Source organism: Melanotaenia boesemani, chromosome 18, assembly GCF_017639745.1.
Source record: "Melanotaenia boesemani isolate fMelBoe1 chromosome 18, fMelBoe1.pri, whole genome shotgun sequence".
NCBI classification, from domain to species: domain Eukaryota; kingdom Metazoa; phylum Chordata; class Actinopteri; order Atheriniformes; family Melanotaeniidae; genus Melanotaenia; species Melanotaenia boesemani.
Genome location: NC_055699.1, coordinates 27,165,016 through 27,187,233, shown reverse-complemented (window position 1 = coordinate 27,187,233; position 22,218 = coordinate 27,165,016). Strand labels below are relative to the sequence as shown.

General features: G+C 42.1%; 3 protein-coding genes across 6 annotated transcripts in view; 2 read left to right on the top strand and 1 right to left on the bottom strand.

Annotated features, from left to right (window-relative positions):
• Positions 1-33: 33 nt before the first annotated feature.
• Positions 34-11,732, top strand: cpne3 (copine III). Of its 2 annotated transcripts, XM_041968545.1 has the most exons (17): positions 34-151; positions 795-932; positions 1,117-1,296; positions 2,195-2,269; positions 2,945-3,016; positions 3,104-3,187; positions 4,267-4,356; positions 5,139-5,237; positions 5,548-5,634; positions 5,706-5,765; positions 5,846-5,979; positions 6,428-6,482; positions 6,568-6,619; positions 6,701-6,834; positions 6,956-7,192; positions 7,937-8,048; positions 9,690-9,825. In XM_041968545.1, exons 2-16 carry the CDS (start codon positions 801-803, stop codon positions 8,045-8,047), a joined length of 1,602 nt encoding a protein of 533 aa, XP_041824479.1. In that variant the 5' UTR covers positions 34-151; positions 795-800; the 3' UTR covers position 8,048; positions 9,690-9,825. The 2 variants fall into 2 exon arrangements, with proteins under 2 accessions (XP_041824479.1, XP_041824478.1); XM_041968544.1 differs by lacking the exon at positions 7,937-8,048 and having other exon boundaries at positions 9,690-11,732.
• Positions 11,733-12,319: 587 nt separating this feature from the next.
• On the bottom strand, positions 12,320-21,730 carry idi1 (isopentenyl-diphosphate delta isomerase 1). 2 transcript variants are annotated; one of them, XM_041968567.1, is made up of 7 exons: positions 21,599-21,730; positions 17,687-17,856; positions 16,017-16,213; positions 15,680-15,772; positions 15,462-15,592; positions 15,289-15,393; positions 12,320-12,878 (listed from the first exon to the last, which is right to left on the bottom strand). In XM_041968567.1, the coding sequence occupies exons 2-7, from the start codon at positions 17,812-17,814 to the stop codon at positions 12,666-12,668; spliced, it is 867 nt and encodes a 288-aa protein (XP_041824501.1). In that variant the 5' UTR covers positions 17,815-17,856; positions 21,599-21,730; the 3' UTR covers positions 12,320-12,665. The 2 variants fall into 2 exon arrangements, with proteins under 2 accessions (XP_041824501.1, XP_041824502.1); XM_041968568.1 differs by lacking the exon at positions 17,687-17,856 and having other exon boundaries at positions 12,321-12,878; positions 21,599-21,623.
• Positions 21,493-22,218, top strand: part of LOC121629049 (WD repeat-containing protein 37-like) — a 30,414-nt gene continuing 29,688 nt past the window's right edge. The window contains exon 1 of one of the 2 annotated variants that reach the window (XM_041968550.1): positions 21,493-21,951. The gene's annotated coding sequence lies outside the window, so the exon portion shown is untranslated. Of the gene's footprint in view, positions 22,092-22,218 lie in introns of both variants that reach the window. The other variant, XM_041968549.1, reaches the window with a different exon arrangement.

The window sequence follows — 22,218 nt, the reverse complement described above, 5'->3', positions numbered from 1 at the left end:
TGACGCGGTCCATTTGGAGCCAATCACGTTCCACAGGTTCTTGATGGGCGTGGCCTTTTCACGCCGCAGGAAGGAGTAAATAATCTCTGCGTAAACACAAGTTTTATAGGAGACGGCAACATTTTCTGCATAGTCTGACATTTTTTCCACAGTAAGTCTGAATATAAATATTAACCACGATGTGTGGAAGTCTTACCAGTTATCAGCTTTAGCCTGTTAGCATTATGTTAGATGCTCATTTTATGTCATTAAAACCACCAGGTTACTGTAGCTTCTATGCTCCACACCCATTGAACCGCGTTCTTGCATAATATGTCACGTTTGCCATCTTTCTGCTTCACATAAAAACTGTAATATTACTGCTGCTACTCTTTAATCGACCATTGTTTACCGACCCAGCCGAACGGAACCGAACCTATGAACCCAACCCGTTAGCTACATCAGGTTAACTAGCTAAACAGCGTATCGCTAACTTTCAGTTAACACACGGTACATTTTGTGGTTGGTTAGTTAACTAGTTCAAATAATTGGGTCGGTGGTTAATGTTGACATGTCTACTTCAAGTTAAAGTTAAATAAAACTTTTTTTTTTCTTCTTGTGGTGAGGGGGATTTCTGACATCATTAAACGGTTCAAAATGTCCCAGTTAGCCTTCAGAGCTACCCCATATATATATATATATATATATATATATATATATATATATATATATATATATACACACATACACACAGTACATCTAGGTGCAGTCTTGGTGTGAAGGGTCATCAGAAATTGTCATGTCTGTGTGAACAGGTAGACATGGCCGCCCAGTGTGTGACCAAGGTGGAGCTGACTGTGGCCTGTCAGAACCTTCTGGACCAGGATATCGGCTCCAAGTCGGACCCTCTGTGTGTTCTGTTGATGAGCAGCTCAGAGTCTCAGTGGTATGAGGTGAGTATGGTGGACGGATGCGTTCATACAGAAACACACCAATGTGGTCGGGTCGTGTTAATTGTTAACCCCCCCGGTAGTGAAAGTTTCCACTTCCTGTTTCATCACAGACTGTGTGTCAGTAACTTCCTTTATCATTTGGTTAAAGTTTCACCAGATTTCTGCATCCTTTCTTTCTCAACAGCTGGGGCGCACAGAGAAAGTCCAGAACTGCCTCGACCCAAAGTTTGCCAAAAAGTTTGTTGTTGATTATTGTTTTGAAATGGTTCAGAAGCTGAAGTTTGGGATTTACGACATCGACAACAAGACGATTGACCTGAGTGATGACGACTTCCTGGGGGAGCTGGAGTGCACCCTGGGTCAGGTCAGGTTTCTGTTGGCCTGAAATATTCTGCTTCTTTTAAATTTACTTTACTTATTAAACAGAATTCCTACTAAAACCGAAGTATAAGCGAAGAACAGCTGCAGTTGTAAAAGGCATCGTTTCATCAGACTGAGAAGGACTGAAGCTCCTGGGTCGTGCGTTTATGCTGCAGTATAAATGAATTTAGAATAAATAAGTTTAATTTGTCTTTCGTTTGGTATTTGCAGTAAATCAGGTATGAAAGGTTTCACATATTTTACCCACCACCCCCAGAACGGTGCAGAAATGTCCATCTGTAGGCTTAGAGCAGGGTGTCCTGCTCCGGTCCCGGAGGGCCTGCAGGTCAGCAACCGAGTCTGATGACTGCTGGCTCAGAGAAAAACTTGCCTCCGGGTATTCCTGAGCTGTTTTCCCTGTTGCCAAAATAATATTCCACACATCATTTTTGGAGGAACGAAGGCTAAACACACCATTTAGAAACCAAACCAGTGGATTGAAAATAATCTGTGTTTTTTCCTAGTGAATTTCTCTACAGTCATTTCTTCCCAGAAAATGTGATGATGGCTTGTTTTTCCAGCTGATCTTCCTCCAGCTCCGAGTCTCTGTGTGGAGGATGGTTTACCTTCATATGAAAACATCTCTCCACACATAAAATGAGACGTAATCCTGCTGGCATTAATATTCTGAGATGAACAGCTTTCCTGGTCTTTCTAGATTTAGTTGGACTTGTTCAGTTTCATCTGATAGGAATAGGATGTGGGAGATGTGTGATAAGCCTGCTGTGTAATCCGAGCTCACATGTTTCCTCTGCTGTGTTGTTGCCGTGTTGATGTGTCGTTCTGCAGGCTGCAGGAGTCTTTTCCTTTAACTGAAGCTGCTTTTCTGTTTTTCTCTTCAGATCGTATCCAGTAAGAATCTGACCCGACCGCTCGTCCTAAAGAACAAGACGCCGGCAGGAAAGGGGACCATAACGGTGAGGAACAAACCCAAAGTCTTACTGGCCATGTTTGTTTGTTTTCTGTTTACTTGTTTGTTTCCTGTTTGTTTGCTTGTTTCCTGTTTACTTGTTTGTTTTCTGTTTACTTGTTTGTTTCCTGTTTGTTTGCTTGTTTCCTGTTTACTTGTTTGTTTCCTGTTTGTTTGCTTGTTTCCTGTTTACTTGTTTGTTTTCTGTTTACTTGTTTGTTTCCTGTTTGTTTGCTTGTTTCCTGTTTATTTGTTTGTTTCCTGTTTACATGTTTGTTTCCTGTTTACTTGTTTGTTTCCTGTTTACTTGTTTGTTTCCTGTTTACTTATTTGTTTCCTGTTTATTTGTTTGTTTCCTGTTTACTTTACTTGTTTGTTTTCTGTTTATTTGTTTGTTTCCTGTTTATTTTACTTATTTGTTTCCTGTTTACTTATTTGTTTCCTGTTTATTTGTTTTTTTCCTGTTTACTTGTTTGTTTCCTGTTTGTTTGTTTGTTTCCTGTTTATTTGTTTCCTGTTTATTTCTTTGTTTCCTGTTTACTTGTTTGTTTTCTGTTTATTTCTTTGTTTCCTGTTTACTTGTTTGTTTTCTGTTTATTTCTTTGTTTCCTGTTTACTTGTTTGTTTCCTGTTTATTTGTTTGTTTCCTGTTTACATGTTTGTTTCCTGTTTATCGTTGTAGATCAGTGCAGAGGAGATAAAGGACAACAGGGTGGTGAACTTTGAGGCGGAAGCCAGAAAACTGGACAACAAGGTGGGGATTCTGTCTGAAATCTGAGCTGCTTTCATTTCATATTAATTTTAGATTTCTTGTTTCATTCAGTTTCTTTTTGCTCTGCAGGATTTCTTTGGGAAGTCTGATCCGTACCTGGAATTCTACAAGCTGACAGAGAGTGGGAGCTGGCAGCTCGCTCACCGGACCGAGGTGACCGGAGTTAGTCTGTGATGCTGCAGATTAAAGCTGCTGGTAGACTGACACATCTAATCTAACCTGGTTAATCTGAGCTGGTTAGATTAACCAGCAGAACGTTGCTGCTGGCTCTCAAGCCTGAGGTCTGGTTTCATCCTCTGGTCTGATTCTGAAGCAGGAAGTAAACTCACCACCAGCGTCATGTGACGAGCGGAGCTCAGATTGTTGGTTTCACTGCAGAACTAGTGGAAACCAGTCCAGTCCTTTACCTGTACTGGCCGACATGAGCAGATGCTGCGTTTACTCAGAATATTCTGCATGTTAAACATGTTTCCTGTAGATGAAGAAGGAATCTCTGCCTTCCAGGCTGTTCCATCATCAGGATGAATGGGAAAAACCGGATGTGGTGACAGATTTGACTAAAACACATTAGATTTTGACCAAAACTCAAAGTTCAGTTAACGGGTGATGTTGATGCTGTTTTAAGCCTTGTTGGTCTTTATAGGACAAAAAGTCCGCTTCCACAAAAACTGCCATAAAAACATTACAGCTTCAAAATTTCATTTTCAGTCAGTTTCAGCCCCGATCACAGTGATCAAACTAACATTACCTGCTGTTACTGGTTCAGTGGACCAGTTCCCCTCTGGTTACTGGTCCCATAAATCCATTCAGGGTGAACCTGGACTTATTTTCCATAATGAGTAAACATTATTATACGGATACTGATAAAAATAACTTCACACAAGATTTCACTTCACTGGTTTTATCGTCCTATCACGGCAAAAACAGTCTTTAAAGTTGCAGGTTGCCTAGCAACGTGTTAGACAGCTGAGGAAGCGTGTCAAATCTGCAACGTGATGCACCACATCGTAGAGAAGTAAAAGTATCCACAACTAAATCTACGGAAGTACAGAGGCATGAAGAACGTATCACACGAATGAAGTACTTGTACTATATTTACATTCCACCCCTGCAGTTTGATTACGATGTTACTGTTTTATGAAAAAAAAAGACTAAAAAATGATTTATTTAATCAGGAAAATAACTCCACAATGCTCCGGTGTTTGCACCTGATCCCATTCCTGTGTTTCCAGGTGGTGAAGAATAACCTGAACCCGACGTGGAAGCCTTTCCGGATCCCGCTGCAGTCTCTGTGTGGAGGGGACATGGAGAGATCTATCAAAGTAAAGTCATCTCAGACTGCTGCACATTTCCTCCTTATTTCTATTTTCCTGCTGAGGACACAACCCCGGCGCTCCTGAAATATCCCATTTTTCCTTGTCACATCCAAACATCTTAACACGATGATTATATGTAGACGTAGCCTGATGATGTTCGTTTCTTTAACTTCTGAAGCCAACATGTCAGGAAGGAAGCAGGTTTCCAGAGTTCAGGACAAGTGAGTTTCCCAGAGTTTGTGTGTTTTCCATCTTCTCATCAATTCCTGGGTGATGTGTGTGTGAATGAAGCTGATGGAAACGAGTCCAGTCGATGCATCGGAGGCGTCTGTCTGAGGCTGTTCTGCCTTTCTGTCCACGTCTTCCTCCAGAAACTTCCACCACCTCTGCATGTTTGTTTCACCTCCAGAGAGACGCTTCAGTCAGACCTTCATCATGAACACAGTGATGGATGGATGGAGAATAGGATGGATGGGTAGATGATGGACGATAGGATGAATAGATGGATAATAGAATGGTTGGATAGATGATATGACGGATGGATGGATGGATGGATGGATGGATAATAGGATGGTTGGACGGATGGATGGATGGGTGATATGACAAATGGATGGAAGGACTGACAGACGGACAGACGAATGGATGTTATGTTTATGTAGAATCCTCCTCGTCGTCATGATGACATGAGTTTGACTGAAGTGGCTCATGTAGTCTACTTTTCCTGCAGCAGATGTGAGTTCCCAGGTTTTCTGTCCGGCTGCAGCCTTACGCCGTTCCCTTCTGTTCAGGTGGAGTGCTATGACTATGATGATGACGGATCACATGACCTCATCGGCTCCTTTGAGACCACGATGAAACGGCTGGAAGAGGCATCGCGGACGTCTCCGGTACGAGTTCATGTTGGTCTCTGGGTCTTCATCCTGTCCAGCCAGGATTATTTCTTCATTTACAAGCCGGTTCCTCAAATATCCGGAGGAAATTCTCCTCGGATCAGATTTTATTCCCAGTAGAACTTAAACATCATGACAGATGAATAAGACGTTGTACTTTTATGAATTTTCTGCTGTTATTTACATTTGACACAGAGTTGTAAGTGTATGAATATATACGATGTTGAGCTTGTTTTAGTTCTGTTACATGATTATTGATTATTGATCTGCACCTCTTCTCTGACCTTCTTCCTGTTTGTCTCTGCAGGCAGAGTTTGAATGCATCAACAGCAAAAAGAAGCAGAAGAAGAAAGGATACAAGAACTCCGGAGTGGTGTCCGTCAAGCTCTGCCAGGTCTGGTCCTTGTCCTGGTTCTGGTTTTGTGGGTTGTGTGAGGACATTTAAGCAGCCGGTTTGTGTTGCAGGTGGTGAAGGAGTACAGCTTCCTGGATTACATCATGGGAGGCTGTCAGATCAACTTCACTGTGAGTTCGCCACCTCTCCTGGTCTCTCCGGGTTTTCCAGACTCTTATTTCCCTCTATTAACCTGCATGTGTGCCATCAGGTCGCTGTTGACTTCACGGGCTCCAACGGGGACCCGCGGTCCCCTCAGTCCCTCCATTACATCAGTCCTCAGGGCGTCAACGAGTACCTGACGGCTATTTGGTCTGTGGGGAACGTCATCCAGGACTATGACAGGTGGGAATCTGGTCCATGTGAGAAATGTATTAACCCCTAATACTCCACCATCTCTTCACCAACAGTTAGCTCTATTAGGTATTTTAGCTCTGTTAGCTCAGTTAGTTCAGTTAGCTCTGTTAGCTCTTTTAGCTCTGTTAGCTCAGTAAACTGTGTTAGCTCAGTTTGCAATGTTAGCTCAGTTAACTTTGTTAGCTCAGTTTGTTCAGTTAGCTCTGTTAGCTCAGTTAACCCTGTTAGCTCAGTTAGTTCAGTTAGCTCTTTTAGCTCTGTTAGCTCAGTTTGCAATGTTAGCTCAGTTAACTTTGTTAGCTCAGTTTGTTCAGCTAGCTCTGTTAGCTCAGTTAACTGTGTTAGCTCTGTTAACTCTGTTAGGTCTTTTAGCTCTGTTAGCATGTGGTAGTGTCAGTTTCTTTGGTTGACGCTCCTGATTTTATCCTGTGTGCAGTGACAAGATGTTTCCTGCGTTTGGTTTTGGGGCCCAGATTCCTCCATCTTGGCAGGTGAAGCTGACGTTTACATCTCTGACCTGCAGAAATGTCTCGGTGGTGTTAACAGGGGGTTTCATCAGCTCTCACTGTCTTCCAGGTTTCTCACGAGTTTCCTCTCAACTTCAACCCATCCAATCCGTTTTGTGCAGGTGTGTTATCTTATCATGGCCAGGTAGACATACCTTTACTTCCTGTCTTACCTGTGTGACACCTGCTCTGTGTGTTTGTAGGCATCCAAGGTGTGGTGGAGGCCTACAGGGTCTGTCTGCCTCAGGTTAAACTCTACGGTCCCACCAACTTCTCCCCTATCATCAACCATGTAGCATGCTTCGCTAAACAGGCCGTCCAGCAGACCACTGCAGCTGTTAGTATCCCTCATAGGAGCGGGAATGGATGGATGGATGGAGTGATGTGGGATCTATGTCCTCTTGACGTCTCTGTCCTCCTAACATCTATGTTCTCTTGACGTCTGTGTTGTCCTGCAGCAATACTTCGTCCTGTTGATCATCACCGACGGTGTCATCACAGACATGGACGAGACGCGCTCCGCCATCGTCAACGCGTCCCGGTTGCCCATGTCCATCATCATCATTGGAGTGGGTGAAGCCGACTTCAGCGCCATGGAGTTCCTGGATGGAGACAGTGGATGCCTGCGCTCAATGTCTGGTGAAGCCGCCATGAGAGACATCGTCCAGTTTGTCCCGTTCAGACAGTTTCAGAATGTGAGTCAAAGTCAGACATCTTTCCGTATTTTTATCGCTCCGTGTTTAAAGGACAGGGACAAAGGTTGTAACTGGACCAAGTACTGGAACCAGTCAGATGGACTGGTACAGATTTAGTCTGAAGTCCCACATTTTACTCAGCTGCTCGGTTTATGGATGAATAAAAAGTTTCCATAAACCGGCACATCTTTTGGGAGCTGTGCTGGCCGTGGTCACATGTCTTTTCCACATGATGTAAAGTCTGGTGGAGAATCTTCTCTTCTCTGTGATTGGCCACTGATTAAAGAAATCTGATTGGTTCTGGAGTAGGCGTGTAAAATTTGGGACAGATATTTAGAACTTACTTTCTGGTATTTTTTGAGTTGCAGAATTAATCCGTAGATTTGATTTGTACCCGTACATGTGAGATGGAAGTTAGGCAACTTGTCTCTGTCCTGGCTTCATGGGAATGTCGGAATTTCAGCCTTTTTGTTGCCTCGTTGTGAAGCTAATCTGCTGGGCATGAATCTCAAACTTTATTTTTAACACCTGAAACATGGCGGAGCAGCTTCTCCATCCACTGCTAACTGTTCTTCTAGTGACTTTAGATCAGTAATATGCGATTAATCATCTCAGATAACTAACCCCAGATTAGTGGCCCCAGATAAGTAACCCAAGATTAGTAACACCAGATTAGTAACGTCAGGTTAGTAACCCCAGAGTACTGACCCTGAAACTCCTTGTTTATCTATTCTCTGTCTCCAGGCGCCCAGCCATGCTCTCGCCCAAAGCGTACTGGCCGAGTTACCTCAGCAAGTGGCGTCCTTCTTCAGTTTATTCAAACTGAAGCCTCCCAGAGATTCCAGTCCTGCCTAGGGTACCCCAAAACCCCAAACCCAACTTTAAACCCTTTTTTTCTGCTTTGCCTCCAACAGAATCTCTGCATGGTCACACAGAGGGTTTATGTTCTGACGGGACGCTGATGTCTCCATACAACTTTATTTGTACTTTGACATGTTTGGGCAGACGTGAATGTTGACAGTCAGGTGTTCTGAGCCTTCAGTCATAAGCAAAACTCGTCTAGTCGGCCATCTTAGCTGCCGCTAGCTTCTCTTCCTCACTAACTTCTTCCTGTAGCTTGCTAGCTGCTTCAGTTCCTCAGTGCATAAAAATAAAGTATTTTCTTCCTTTTAATCACACACATGCATGTTCATCAGGGCTGCAAGTGTTTGCTCACCAGCTGCAGTATTACAGTAACCAGTAGGGGGCAGTGACCACGTGGAAGGTCACAGGGTGGACAGCGGTAAGATGATGGAGCGTTTCAAAGACCAGACCCGGTGTTCTGGTTAAGGGTCCTTCTATGATATGTTTTATGGTTTTGTTTTCATCCTACAAATCCAGCAATTCTATCTGGTCTGAGTTCTCTAACGCGCCCCCTGGTAGAATCCTCCGTTAACAATCGTAGTACACAAGCCGGGAGGAGTTATACTGAAGATGGAGCTGATTGGCTACGAGGACCAGAGGTTAAACAGGAACTTTATTCTCGGCTTTAAGATCCAGACAGCAATCAGGATGGTCCCTGCAGGTCTAATCTGGTCTTCAGAGACTGTGGTGGTTCTGAAGTCTCAGAACTCATGGAACATTTTGTGGACATGTTGAAAAGATAAAAAACATTTTTTTAAAAAAGGAAAACCCCAGTAAATAATTTACCCGGAGGGCCTCTGTCCTGCTGGTTTTAGATCAGACATGTCCGGTTCTGGTCCCGGAGGGCCTCTGTCCTGCTGGTTTTAGATCAGACATGTCCGGTTATGGTCCCGGAGGGCCTCTGTCCTGCTGGTTTTAGATCAGACATGTCCGGTTCTGGTCCCGGAGGGCCTCTGTCCTGCTGGTTTTAGATCAGACATGTCCGGTTCTGGTCCCGGAGGGCCTCTGTCCTGCTGGTTTTAGATCAGACATGTCAGGTTCTGGTCCCGGAGGGCCTCTCTCCTGCTGGTTTTAGATCAGGATCAGGGATGTCAGGTTCTGGTCCCAGAGAGCCTCTCTCCTGCTGGTTTTAGATGAGGATCAGGGATGTCAGGTTCTGGTCCCAGAGAGCCTCTCTCCTGCTGGTTTTAGATCAGGATCAGGGATGTCAGGTTCTGGTCCCAGAGAGCCTCTCTCCTGCTGGTTTTAGATGTTTCTTGCTTCCATACACCTGATTCTGATTAATGGGTCGTTGGGCAGAACTTGACAACCAGCTGTTTGACCCATTTCATGAGTCAGGTGTGTTAGAGGATCTAAAACCTGCACGATGGAGGCCCTCTAGGACCAGGACCAAACAACCTGATCTATGCTGGAAGTAGAACTCCTTTCCAAACAGGAAAAAAATTTCAAAATGAAATAGCCAAAAGTTTTCAGGGTATGAAAGTGTCTGTCTGCATGTCTTTGTCCCTCTTTCATCACCAGTAAATGTCCCGTAAAGATGGATTTCCTCTCTGGTCTGGATTTTTCTTTTAAAACTCATCTTTTCCTCCTCCAGGCTCCACGTGAGGCTCTAGCAAAGATGGTTCTGGCCGAAGTCCCGGCTCAGCTGGTAAACTTTTTCACCACAATGAAGCTAAACCCGCCTAACCCAGGTCCTGGACCAAACCCAGCAGGAACTGTGTGATACCAGAAGAACCAGTCAGCCATCAGAACCACACCGTTGCTCTCAGCCAATCAGAGCAGATGCACCTCTTTAGTTTTTATTAAGATGAAAATCATTCCATCATTTTTAGAAGTAAAATTTGAACTTTTTGTCCGTCATGAAAGGTGACCACACGAAGGACGTCCTGACTTCAGCTGGAAAAAAAACTCTTTCTGAATTAATGAGATCATTTTACATAACCCGTCCCCCAGTCATCCTCTCATCCAGGAAGTAAAAACTTCTAATTTGGGTCTTTAATCCAGATTCTTCATCAGTCTTCCTCCTTTTCCTGCTAAGCTCCATCTCAGATGCGAGGTAAAAAACGACCCATAGACCAGTTTGTTAGTCCACCACCATGATGGAGACATGACAGGGACGGAATGGAGTCATGATGGGGACAAGGTTTTTATTTTTTATCTCACTGGTTCAGAAAACAGAAGATTTTTCCAGTGAATCCAATAATTTCATGCGGCAGCAGATCTACTTTACTCCACCAACAAATCATTAGTCAGCAGATCTACTTTACTCCACCAACGAATCATTAGTCGGCAGATCTACTTTACTCCACCAACAAATCATTAGTCAGCAGATCTACTTTACTCCACCAACAAATCATTAGTCAGCAGATCTACTTTACTCCACCAACGAATCATTAGTCGGCAGATCATATTTACTCCACCAACGAATCATTAGTCGGCAGATCTACTTTACTCCACCAAGCAATCATTAGTCGGCAGATCTACTTTACTCCACCAAGCAATCATTAGTCGGCAGATCTACTTTACTCCACCAAGCAATCATTAGTCGGCAGATCTACTTTACTCCACCAACCAATCTTGAGTCGGCAGATCATATTTATTCCACTATCTGTGCGTGGCTCTGTGGGTCGGGTAAAACCTGTGGACCATGTTCTTCTGGATCAGGAGTCCATCAGGATGTTAAAACTCACATTTTCTGTCATCAGTCACAAAGTCTTGAGATATCTCAGAAGTTCACAGTGGGTCTGCTCCATTTGCCGGCTGGGCGACCCGGTGGTGTGCTGAGTGGGTGGCGTTTTTACTCTTTTTAAACTGGGATATCAGCCGGATGACCTGCTCAGATCTGACAGCTTGTTTGGTGATAACACCTCTTTTAACCACATGGGTGGAACAAACCAATCAGTCCGTCTGCTGATGATAGAAAATGTTCCAACCTGATTAAGAAAGTTGTTGTTCGGCTTTTATTTGTTCAGGATATAACTTCACATTAATATGATTCCTCAAGCTGCTGATTTTATGATTCTTCCGGCTGCTCCAGGCAGCAAAGTTCTGCTCTGATCCAACTAATTGTCCTTATATGTTCAGAGACCCCCGACGGACACTGTCGCACTTTGGACACTAAAACCTGAAAGAAATGTGTACACAATTATAGCTTTATTAACTTTTTATTATTTTATGACCAGTTTTGCCCTGAAAGATCCATGCCTTTTTTGTTTTGGTAAAGCCTCTTTCCACTGGCAAAAGCTTGCCTCGTTCACTGCTCGCCATCGCTTCTCCCTGGGTCACCGCCCGGCTGACGGTAAAGGAGCGGACCCAGTAATCTGTCTGTCTTGTAGCTTCATAACAGCCATTTCTGGCAAATGCTGCATTTTATTTTATATTTGTGCATTTATCTCTTTGATGTCACATATAACCAAGTATTGTCACTGTTTATTTTACTGGATTAATCTACTCTGATAACTGGAGCTCACTTATCAGCTGATTGTGCCAAGTTTATACGTTTATTGTGCCAGTTACCAGTGGAACCAGTTAAACCAGTTACCAGTGGAACCCTCAGTAGCTGATCAGCAGATGATGGAAGAAAATGTTCAGTATTAAATCTACAACTGACAAATAAAATCTGCGTGTTTACAGCAAATCCTCTGTTTCTGTTCGAACATTATTACAACAAATCTGTCCTGATATAGTTTTAATTACACACACACACAATAAATTTTTATATATATATATATATATATATATATATATATATATATATATATATATATATATAAAAAAGTCAGCTCAATGGCAAGAACAAGATCGGGGGCAACTAACAGCTGTGCCAGTGATCAGACACCTGCTGGGATAATAAGCTGCCAAAGGAGGAAGTTTAGACCACAGATGTTAAAACATGGAAGCTGTTCACCATGCATGGTGGGTTCCACCCCAAATCCAGTATCCAGAGGCTTTACACTAAACACAAAGAGGGGGGCCGAGGACTAGTGAGCATCAGGGCCATATACAAGATGAAACATCCGAGACCCATCAGGAAGATGGGCCCAAGGGATGAACCACTGAGTGAATGTCTCAGGCAATGGAACCTGGAGGAAAAGTCCTGGTTGTGTTTTAACGTCGTCTTCTGGTCTGTTCTCTGCAGTTTTAACTTCCTCTTTGACATAAATAAAAGCTTCACGTTTATTTTCTGTTCCTGAAATGAAAGAAATGAACAAACAAGTTGTTTTGAACAAACATTTTTATTTTCTGTCTGAAACAATCAGATGGGATTTTACCGTTTTCTAAAAAACAAACTGCCTTGAAATGAAGCCAGCGGCCACAATCCACTTAATTATTATGTAAAAGGAAGAAAGACGGCTACTCTTCCTTATCATCCTCACCTCTTATATTCATATTTCATCATCATCATCACCCTCAGCTCTAATCAGTTTTATAGAAAAATAAGGTGGTTGTTTTCCAGCAGGTAAAAGTTTTAAGTTTCCTTGAAACTTGTGTCTCTTCCTCTCTGAACCACTTCCTGCTCTCAGGTGTGCGACAGGTGAACTAACAGCCACCTGTTTGCAGACATGGACGTCTACATGCGGTGGATGTTGTGGTGGTCCGTGAACTGCTTGAGGTTGTGGAGGTTGTCCCACCACCTGAAGAGGAAGGTGTTGGCGATGAGGCGGAACCAGGGCGTGACCTCCAGCTCCTGCTTCTCCGCCTTCTCCAGCATCAACTTCAGCTCCTCTTTGCTCACGTAGCAGTGAGTCTTGATCTCGTTGGGATCCGGGTTCAGGTCCACGTCCTGAGGAGCAGACGGGAGATGTTATTCCCCAAAAGACCAGATTCTAAAACCACTAAGTGTGTTATGCTGAGGAACTGGTCCCACTGGACCAGTGCAGGTCTCACTGGCTCTTCTAGGATAGAATTTTCCTGCTTTGGTTTCTAGTAAAGTTTAAATAAAGTTTGAAATTGTCCTTAACTGTGTTGATGCATCATGTAAACACTTCGTCTGACCAGGATCCGTATTTACAAAGCGTCTTAAAGCTATTTTACTCCTGAGTGCTGAGAAACTGGGATTTAGTCCGACCCTCAAACTTAAGAATAAAAGCTATTTATCAGGTCTAAGAATCATTCCTCCCAATATCTACCAGACCTACAGAGGTGTGCTATGGTTAGGGGTTTCCTGTAGTACATTGTCTGAAATTGAGCAGTATCTTGTTTTAATAAAGGTTTTTTTTTTTTAAATGAATAATAAATATTTCCTGTTTGCACAACACAAAAGAGATACTGTTGATGTTATTTATTATTTGACTCGGTTCCACAAGAGCCGCAATCCAGCAGGTTATCCATGTCTCAGCTACAACTCACCGGACTCACATTAACGAGTGGTTGCACAGAACTTCACAGGCTGCTGGATTCATTTCATTTGGGTCAGATGAGGAAGAGCAGAAGGCTTGAGACGCATTCTGTTGGTTTGCAGTTTCCTCCCACATGTTTCTTTTATCATGGCTTGTCAGCATTTTGCTAAATTTCCCCGTTATGATGTCATTTCCTAGTCGACTAAAGCAGGGTACACACATAAAGATTATATATAATATAAAGATTATATACACATAAATGCCCGATTATCTTGAGTCTAATAAGACTTTCCTATATAAAGTCCCAAGACCACCATCATTCCCTCGTCTTGTAGATCTTCTTCCATGCTGGGTGTTGTGTTTTTTCGGTTGTTGCCATGGTTCTTCTTCGTTTTTGTTAGATCACGAGAGATTTCTGGCTCGGAGGACTAGATTGTAGATCGGATGCGGGACAGCATCGTTATGTGTGTGTTGTCTGTGATGACATTATCGGAGCCACCACACACGGTACCATCAACACTGTTACATGCCTGATTTTTATCTTCATGTGTGAGGTCTCGAACAGATAAAACATCTCTTCAGATTAAAAAAATCCTCATGGGTGGACCAGGCTTAATTCTACAGTAGGAGCATCTCTTTCCAGTTGGGTTTTCTTTTTGATTCCATGTTGGTTTTAAGCTATGTGGACAGAGTAGGTAACTTAACCACACGCCAGCTTCAAGTAAATCACCTAACTAATCAATTGGAAAGGAAAGGCACATTTACTTGTCGCAGGTTTAAGCAACGAGGATGTTCGGTGCTTCACAGAAAGGCGTAAAACACAATCAGAAAAAGTTACATTGGAAATAAAAGTGTAGATCTAAAAAAAGGACTTAAATTAAGAAGATTTATTTTTTTGTTTATTGCCAATGTAGATATTTTGTATAATTTAGTTCATTATTGTGAAAATATAAAGTCCCTTCATTTAACGGTTCACTGAGACGATATTTCTTAAATAAATGGTTCCATTCAGCGATTGGTCAATTCAATGAACAGGAAGTGATGTCATCTAGAATCCCGTTTACGGCGCCTAGAACCGCTCCGAGACTGACGCTGAAGGTCGAGTCCTGCAACAGCGTGACACACTTGATAAGTTTAGTGCAGCTTTTAGGATTTCTTTTACTCACAAGTCGACTGTTTGGAGTAATTCTAAGAAGTTGGATAAATATGGCGCTTGATCAATAATTTTAAACCTATCTACGATCCGATCAATCAGGAGGAAACAATCCTGTTATGGACTTATCCATTATTAAGTTCTGATTGATCCGGGTGGCGGTTTGGGGACGGGATGAGTTTCAGGAAAGACCCGAACCAGACAGGATGTAGTTAGAAACTGGAGGAGTTTAAAGATTATTGATCATCTGGAAATCAATGTTGTTCATGTCGGGGTATTCCAATCTTATCGACTTGTTCCTGATCGATCCTTTTATCCATCGTCCGTGTAAACATGTCGGTTGGATTCTGAATGATTTACAATATAAACCATTTTTCTACGTCTTGTAAATATTTAACTTTTTTCTTGCTGGAGGGCAAATTGATCTTATTCCAGACAGAAGAAATATTGATCCATGGAATCCGTTACTGACAGCATCTCTGAGACCGACTGATTGATGTATGGATTGATTGATTGATTGATTAATTGATTGGCAGCTCTTTATTTCTTATTAATAATTGAGCTTTACTTGCTGCTTCATTCAATGTGTTTTTGTTTATTGGAGCCATATGTGACAAATCCAGCTTTACCATGTTGGACCGGGAACTACGAACCGGGACCCAGGAACCTGGACTGAGGCACTGGGATCTGGGTCAGTTTACCTTTTGCATGAACAGGATGTAGTCGATCTCGTGTTCTCCCCAGACGCCGTCTGACTGGGCCTTGTAGTGGATCCGTGTCAGGTAGGTCATCTCCTCTGGAGTCACCTGACCAGTGAGAGGAGATCAGCCGAAGCAAAGACACACCTGAATCTGGATCACCTACACACACACACCTGTTCCAGAGGGATTCCCAGTTCAGCTCCCAGTCTCCTCTGAGCCGCCTTCCTCACGCCGGCAGCATCCGCTTCCTCTAGCTCGCTGTCTGTGTGCAGAGGATGACTGCAGCATGTGTTGGTGAAGCAGCCTGTACACAAACAAACAAACAAACATGTGGGACAGCAATAAACGGCGTCCATCAGAGTCTGTCCACCGTGTGACGGCGACGTCCCACCTGGGAAGGTGATCTTGGCATCAGATCTCTGCTGGAGGAGCAACTTTTCCTCACTGTTGAAGAGGAAGACACTGAAGGCTCGATGGAGCAACCCTGGAGACACGGGGAGACGGCATTAGGACACGAAGATGACATGAAGACACAGAGATGGCATGAGGACAAGGAGACGGAGTGAGGACAAGGAGAGACGACATAAGTACAAGGAGAGACAGCGTGAGGACATAAAGATGGCATGAGGACATAAAGATGGTGCGAGGACAAGGAGAGATGGTTTGAGGACACAAAAACAGCGTGAGGACATGTCAGAGACACTGGATGTCCATTCAAGAGGACAAACCTTTATCAATGTTGGAGTTGAGGTGGCAGTTCTTCTTGGTATCGGCTCCGATCTTGCGGTCGTTGCTGTCGACAACGATGCACATCTCCGCCAGCAGCTGCACCTGCTTCTCGTCCAGGTGGTCGGTGGATATTTCCGCGGTGGTCTCCGTAGTAACCTCTGGCATCCTGGCTGCTGCCTGTAGGCGTCTCACTGAGCTGTCAGGAGACAGGAAACACCTCAGATACTCACTACCAACCAGGGATGGATGTACCGCTACTCTTGAGTCAATAGTTCGATACCTGCCAATGTGTAACCACGGTGGCGCCGCTGTGTTCATATAAACTAGGGATGCACGATATTTATTGGACCAATAAAATATCGGCTGATATGGGGATTTTTTTTTTTTTTAAATTGGTCCGATAGGTACATTTTCCCATAAAAAACCCTGATAAATTAATGAAATTCGGGGGTATTTTATTCAGGCAGAGTAGCCCTAAAGCAGGCCAAGATGGCAAAGGCGCAGGTTATGCCTCTTACTAGCAGGACCCAGGCTTGGCCCAGTCACTGCCTGACTAATAATAAGCAAGCATGTCTTCACCAGTATGGTCGTATTTCTCGGTCGAAGAAGACGACAACAGAATTCCTGTTAAAGGCAAAATAAGCATTGAAACCTAGTGTCTCAAATCAGAACTGCAGTCGAACAAGAAAAACACGGAGAGCGATCTTCCTGCCTGCCCCCTCGGGGAGTTTTGCGAATGTTGCAGGTTTGTGAGAGGACGGTTCATTTATAACGTCTATGAAGGACTGAGAACATAGCGCCAGCAAACATGATGAGGAGTGAAGATGATTCACACACACAGTAAATTGCTGTGCTTTTGTGATCAAACTGCCATTTAAAGGGTTAAAATAATCTAAATAATTACATGTTTGGTATTTGTGATCGAGACTGAAGTTGACTCAAATATTTCAGCAAAATGAAAAAAAAAAGTGGAAAGATATTCATCTGTCATGTTTTTGCAGAAGATTTGGGAAGAGGACTTTTTTGTCCTCTAATGACCTGAAAGGGTGGTAAATTAGACCTGATGATAAGACATATTAATGCACATTATTAACGTACAACCATGTGATTTTCTGTTAAAGGAAAAGAAGTATTTATGGATGAAAAATGGGCATAATCTGATGATTTCACATCTACGCTGTCTGGAGCTGACACCTTAAAAACTTAATCATTATTTGTGACACAATGTCAAATAAAGAAGTTTAACTTATAAAATGATCAGTTTACAGTTAGAAAATATCAAATTGTCCTTTTAAGAAGCTGGAAACAGTATTTCTTTCAATTTTTCAGCTCATTTAAAACTTTAGGAGTAAATTTTCCTTAATGTGTCTCAAACTCCACAAAGAGCAGATTATTTTAAGATTATTTTATTAAAGGATGGTTTCATCACCATTATCATGTTATCAGGTGAAATTATTAAAGGTGGTTGTTCATTAGGGTATAAGGTGATTCTGATCTTGCCCTGGCTGGAGGAAAGTGGAGTCTGAAAAGCTAAAATAAAGAGAATAATTAGCTTCCTGTCAGCTACAAACTAGCGGAACAAAACAAACAACCGGAAACCGTCTCGTCGTCCACGGTCTGGACTCGCGGCTTTGAGGCGGTTCCGTGGGTCTTCGTGGAGCTAGCTTACCTGGATATCCCTCGGAAGCACGTAGACGTAGCCGCATAACGGGGCCCGCAGATCGGAGCTTTTGGTTTTAGCACAGCGGCTCCCTCCCGGGACACCATCCGAAGCACCGCCCACACAGCTGGGACCATGGCCTGACCCAAAGAGACCAATCACAGGGCCGGAGGACGGGGCTGCGGGTAAAACACGGACAGGAGTCCGCAGAGAAGGGACACGGACTTCATCCAGCAACAAAAAAGGTCATGCTCCAATAAACTGATCAGAAGGTCCCCGTAGAAAGTAAAACTCTTCTGGATTTTATTATTTTGAAAAATTTGACAGATTTGGATAAAAGGAGAAGATTTGGTTTCAGTAATAAAGTTAAAAAATCTACATGATGTGTAGACAGTAAATACCAACCAAACAAAAACACCAACAAAAACAAACAAAAAACAGCTCAATTAAACTTGATATATCTTTTTATTTGTTTATTAATGTGACTTAATACCAAATGTATGGATGTGAGTAAATGTATGGTACAGGTAAGTGTGTACATATACCAATTTTTCCTTGTTTATGATTATATTATTATGTATTTTATCTTTTTTTTGTTCCTTTTCCACTTTTATTTACTCATCTTATTAGAAAAAAATAAGGTTGATAAATCACCAAAAAATATATACATAAAAAACTTATTTAGAATACATATCGTGATCCACTCTTTCACATGGAATGTGAAATTTAAACCTTTTCAACATATATATATATATATATATATATATATATATATATATATATATATATATATATATATATATATATATATATATATATATATATATATATATGTTTTTTTTTTTTTTTTTTTTTTTTTTGTGGTTAGCTCAGTTTACCTTAATGCAACCTTTCCCAAACCATGGGTCCTGACCTCCACAGGGGTCCCTAGATAACTTCAGGGGGTCATTGTAAAAAGAAAATAGCCTCAAATAAATTAGGGATTTTATCAAGGCTGTCAAAATTACTATTACTGTGAAATTCCTAAATAATTTAGCTTATGTCACCTTTATCTATAATAAGGGGACTAATGACTCAGCATTATTTAGAAAAACTTCATCATCTGTTTTGACTGCTGTAATGGAGTTTTTGCAGGTCTCTGGTCGTACAGCTCGGACATTTTATGTTTCACACCAAATAAATGGGACCTGCAGTTCAGCTTTACTGAGAAATTAAAATAAAAAAGCAACAGGCTTCAGTCCAAGAAGCTACCTGGTCCAGGTGTCTTTAGATAAAAGATTAGAACTGACGTGTAACTGAATCTTGTTTGTGGATTTAGAAAAACCTTCTGTATAAGGACGTCTGGATCCACGACGGTACTTTCTGAGCCTGGTACCCCTCCATGCTGATAAAAATGAAACTTCTGGATCCAGGAATCACACGCCTCCATGTCTCATTGTCATGTGACAAGAAGCAACTGAGTGAGTTTCATTTGAAGGACGAACACAGAGAAATGTTTCTTTCATTTGTTGCTTTGGATGATAATTTCATTCAAGGTCTGAGAGCGAAAGCAGGACCAGGACATTCAGATCCAGAATGAAACATTATCCTCGCGTTAGGAACAGCTGTTATCAGACCAACCAGACAGCTGATACAGAAATGTGCCGTTTTTATTAACCCATGATGGGTAATAATTCTCCTCCTGCACATCTACGTCCATTTTTTCCTCTTCTTTAACTAAGAACTATTTATCTTGGTACTCTGCTTTTATTTTAGTCAGGCTTGTTTACATTACATTACAGTCATTTAACTCAGTGGTTCCCAACCTTTTTTCCTCGAGGACCCCCTTCATGCATATACTAAAATGCCATGGACCCCCTGCTCCACCCTGTACTGGAACCATGTTGGTTTTAGGCTTTCAAAAGTGAGATTCTCACCATAAATAATGTATTCTGGTTGAGTCCTGTCCTTTGACAAAGCTAAAGTTAAATGAACAACATACAGCCTACTTTTTTTTCTTATAATAAATTTGCAAATAAATTAGCAAAAATCTAAAAAAACAATCTATCTATCTATCTATCTATCTATCTATCTATCTATCTATCTATCTATCTATCTATAATAATCTATAGCTACACCTCATATAAACAAACATGACTGAAAAAAAACAATTATGTGTTTAAGACTTAATGTTCATATTAAGACACGGCATAAATTTCCACAGCTATGCTGATGACACACAGTTATATGTTGCCGTGACTCCTGATGAGCACGGGCCCATTGATGCCTTGTTAGATTGTATTTTAGATATCAGAGGGTGGATGGCAGAAAACTTCTTGCAGCTCAACCAGGACAAAACAGAAGTTTTAATGATTGGACCTGAAGCTGAGAGAGAGAAACTGGAGGCCAAACTGAAAACATTAGCACTCAACCATTTTAATCAAGTAAAAAACCTGGGAGTGATTTTAGATGCAGATCTCAGTTTTGAGCCACATATTAAAAACATAACTAAGACTGCTTTTTATCATCTGAAGAACATCTCCCGCATCAGGCCGTTTCTCTCTCGAGCCAGTGCAGAGACACTGATTCATGCTTTTATCACATCAAGATTAGATTACTGCAATGCTCTTCTTTCTGGTCTTCCGAAGAAGTACCTGAACCAGCTGCAGCTTGTACAGAACGCAGCTGCACGTCTGTTGACAAAGACCAGAAAGAGGGCCCACATTACACTAATTTTAAAGTCTCTGCACTGGCTCCCCGTCAGCTTCAGAATTGATTTTAAGATTCTTTTATTGGTTTTTAAGTCTCTTAATGGTCTTAGCCCACCTTATTTATCTGATTTACTTTTATCTTATGAGCCCACGAGACCCCTCAGGTCCTCTGGTACTGGCCTTTTAACTGTTCCCAGAGTAAAAACAAAAACCCACGGAGAGTCCTCCTTTTATTTCTAAGGCCCTCGTATGTGGAACAGCCTGCCTGAGGACGTGAGGGGAGCACCTAGTGTGGATATTTTTAAAAACAGACTCAAGACCCACCTTTTTAGTTTAGCATTTTAATCATTTCTTTTATTATTACTATTGTATTTATTCATTTCTTTATTCTTAACACACAAGCTGTATTCAGCTTCTATTTATTTATCATTTATGTATTTGTTTTATCATTGTGATTCTCTTATTTCACGGGTTCTCCTATTTTATGGGTCTTAGCAATATTACTATTACTTTTATACCCAGGGTTGGTTTTTAGATTGTTTTAGATTTGGTTTTACAGTGTTTTATCTCAGTGTTTCCCCACACCACTAGACCCCAGAATTTATGACAGCGTTTCCTTGGTCCTTTTAACTTGCTTTTACCCTCTGTGATGTGTGTGTGTTTGATGGGAAGGGGTGGGGGGTGGGCTTGCTGCTATTGGGTTGGGGTTCTGGGGGATTTTACTCTCTGTAAAGCACCTTAAGTTGCTATTTTTATGTATGAAAGGTGCTATATAAATAAAGTTTGATTTGATTTGATTATTAATAACATGAACTTTAATAACAAATTAATCATTACCCAAAAACAAATTCTTAAGCTTTTCTAAACTGATCCATATCAGTCTGAATATTTCTGTTTTCACTTTATTTTTTGATGTTTTTCAGCTTTAATAATTATAAACTAAGATATGAAGCCCACGATGATCTGTCACGTGTCTCTGTATTAGATCGTATTTTTGTAAGTTTGACTCAGATGTCAATAAAGTTATTTATAAAAATTACTGAATGAATATTTGCTCCAGTATGAGGTCTGCTCCGTTCCAGTAAATCCACTCCGTGTTTTCCTGACATCCCGCCATCAGCCCACTGAGCTGAGCAGCAAGCGCTCAGGCCTCTATCCTCTGAGCGCAAGCCTGAACTGTCCGACGCTCTCGCCACACCCAGAGATGCACATAGAACACTAAAATACTCACGACATGTGTGTTCGGTGGCAGGTGGGACCACAGCGTCTCTTCACGTCTTTTGGCGTCTCTTTAAAGCAGTTATTTCAGAGAGAAATCCCACGGTCGGAACGCGTTCTTCACGTCTGACGTCACTGATTTTTATTCGACGCCTTGACTGCAGCGTGAGCACCAATTGGCTCAAAAAGCGCAAACACAAACCACGTGACGTGGAAGTGAACGCAAATACCTGATGTGTCAAATGTTTGAGTGAAATGGTGATGTATGAGAAGCAGGGGCGTCTGTTGTCAGAGAAATAAATCACGATGAAAGGGTGAAACCGAAACAGGTGTGTGCTGCGTGACGTTTGGAAGGACAAAGCCCAGGTAACCCTCTGATTTGCCGCGTGAAAGTCAGAAGGTGAAGGTGATATGTGGCAGCTAGCCGCGCTAGCTTGTAGCTAAGCTAACCTGGTTTCAAGAAACTCCGGAGAAGCAGCGATGGCTTCAGGGCGGCAGTGACGGCGGTGAGTAGAAGAAGTCCCGGTTATTTTCTGACCAGTACGTCGGTGCTGAGCCATGAAACAAAATTCACACAGAATAAAATAAAACGAAGTTACTGTTTAATTATTGTGATTCCATTGCTTTAATCTA

Bases quoted from the DNA above. Each gene is read 5' to 3' on its own strand.
- cpne3 (XM_041968544.1), top strand. From the start codon at position 801: ATGGCCGCCCAGTGTGTGACCAAGGTGGAGCTGACTGTGGCCTGTCAG. The intron at 933-1,116 runs GTGAGTATGGTG...CTTTCTCAACAG, and splicing joins CAGAGTCTCAGTGGTATGAG to CTGGGGCGCACAGAGAAAGT. The intron at 5,238-5,547 runs GTACGAGTTCAT...TTGTCTCTGCAG, and splicing joins AGGCATCGCGGACGTCTCCG to GCAGAGTTTGAATGCATCAA.
- idi1 (XM_041968567.1), bottom strand. From the start codon at position 17,814: ATGGTCCCAGCTGTGTGGGCGGTGCTTCGGATGGTGTCCCGGGAGGGA. The intron at 16,214-17,686 runs GTAAGCTAGCTC...GTCTCCTGACAG, and splicing joins TGCTTCCGAGGGATATCCAG to CTCAGTGAGACGCCTACAGG. The intron at 15,593-15,679 runs GTGGGACGTCGC...GTTTGTGTACAG, and splicing joins TGCCAAGATCACCTTCCCAG to GCTGCTTCACCAACACATGC.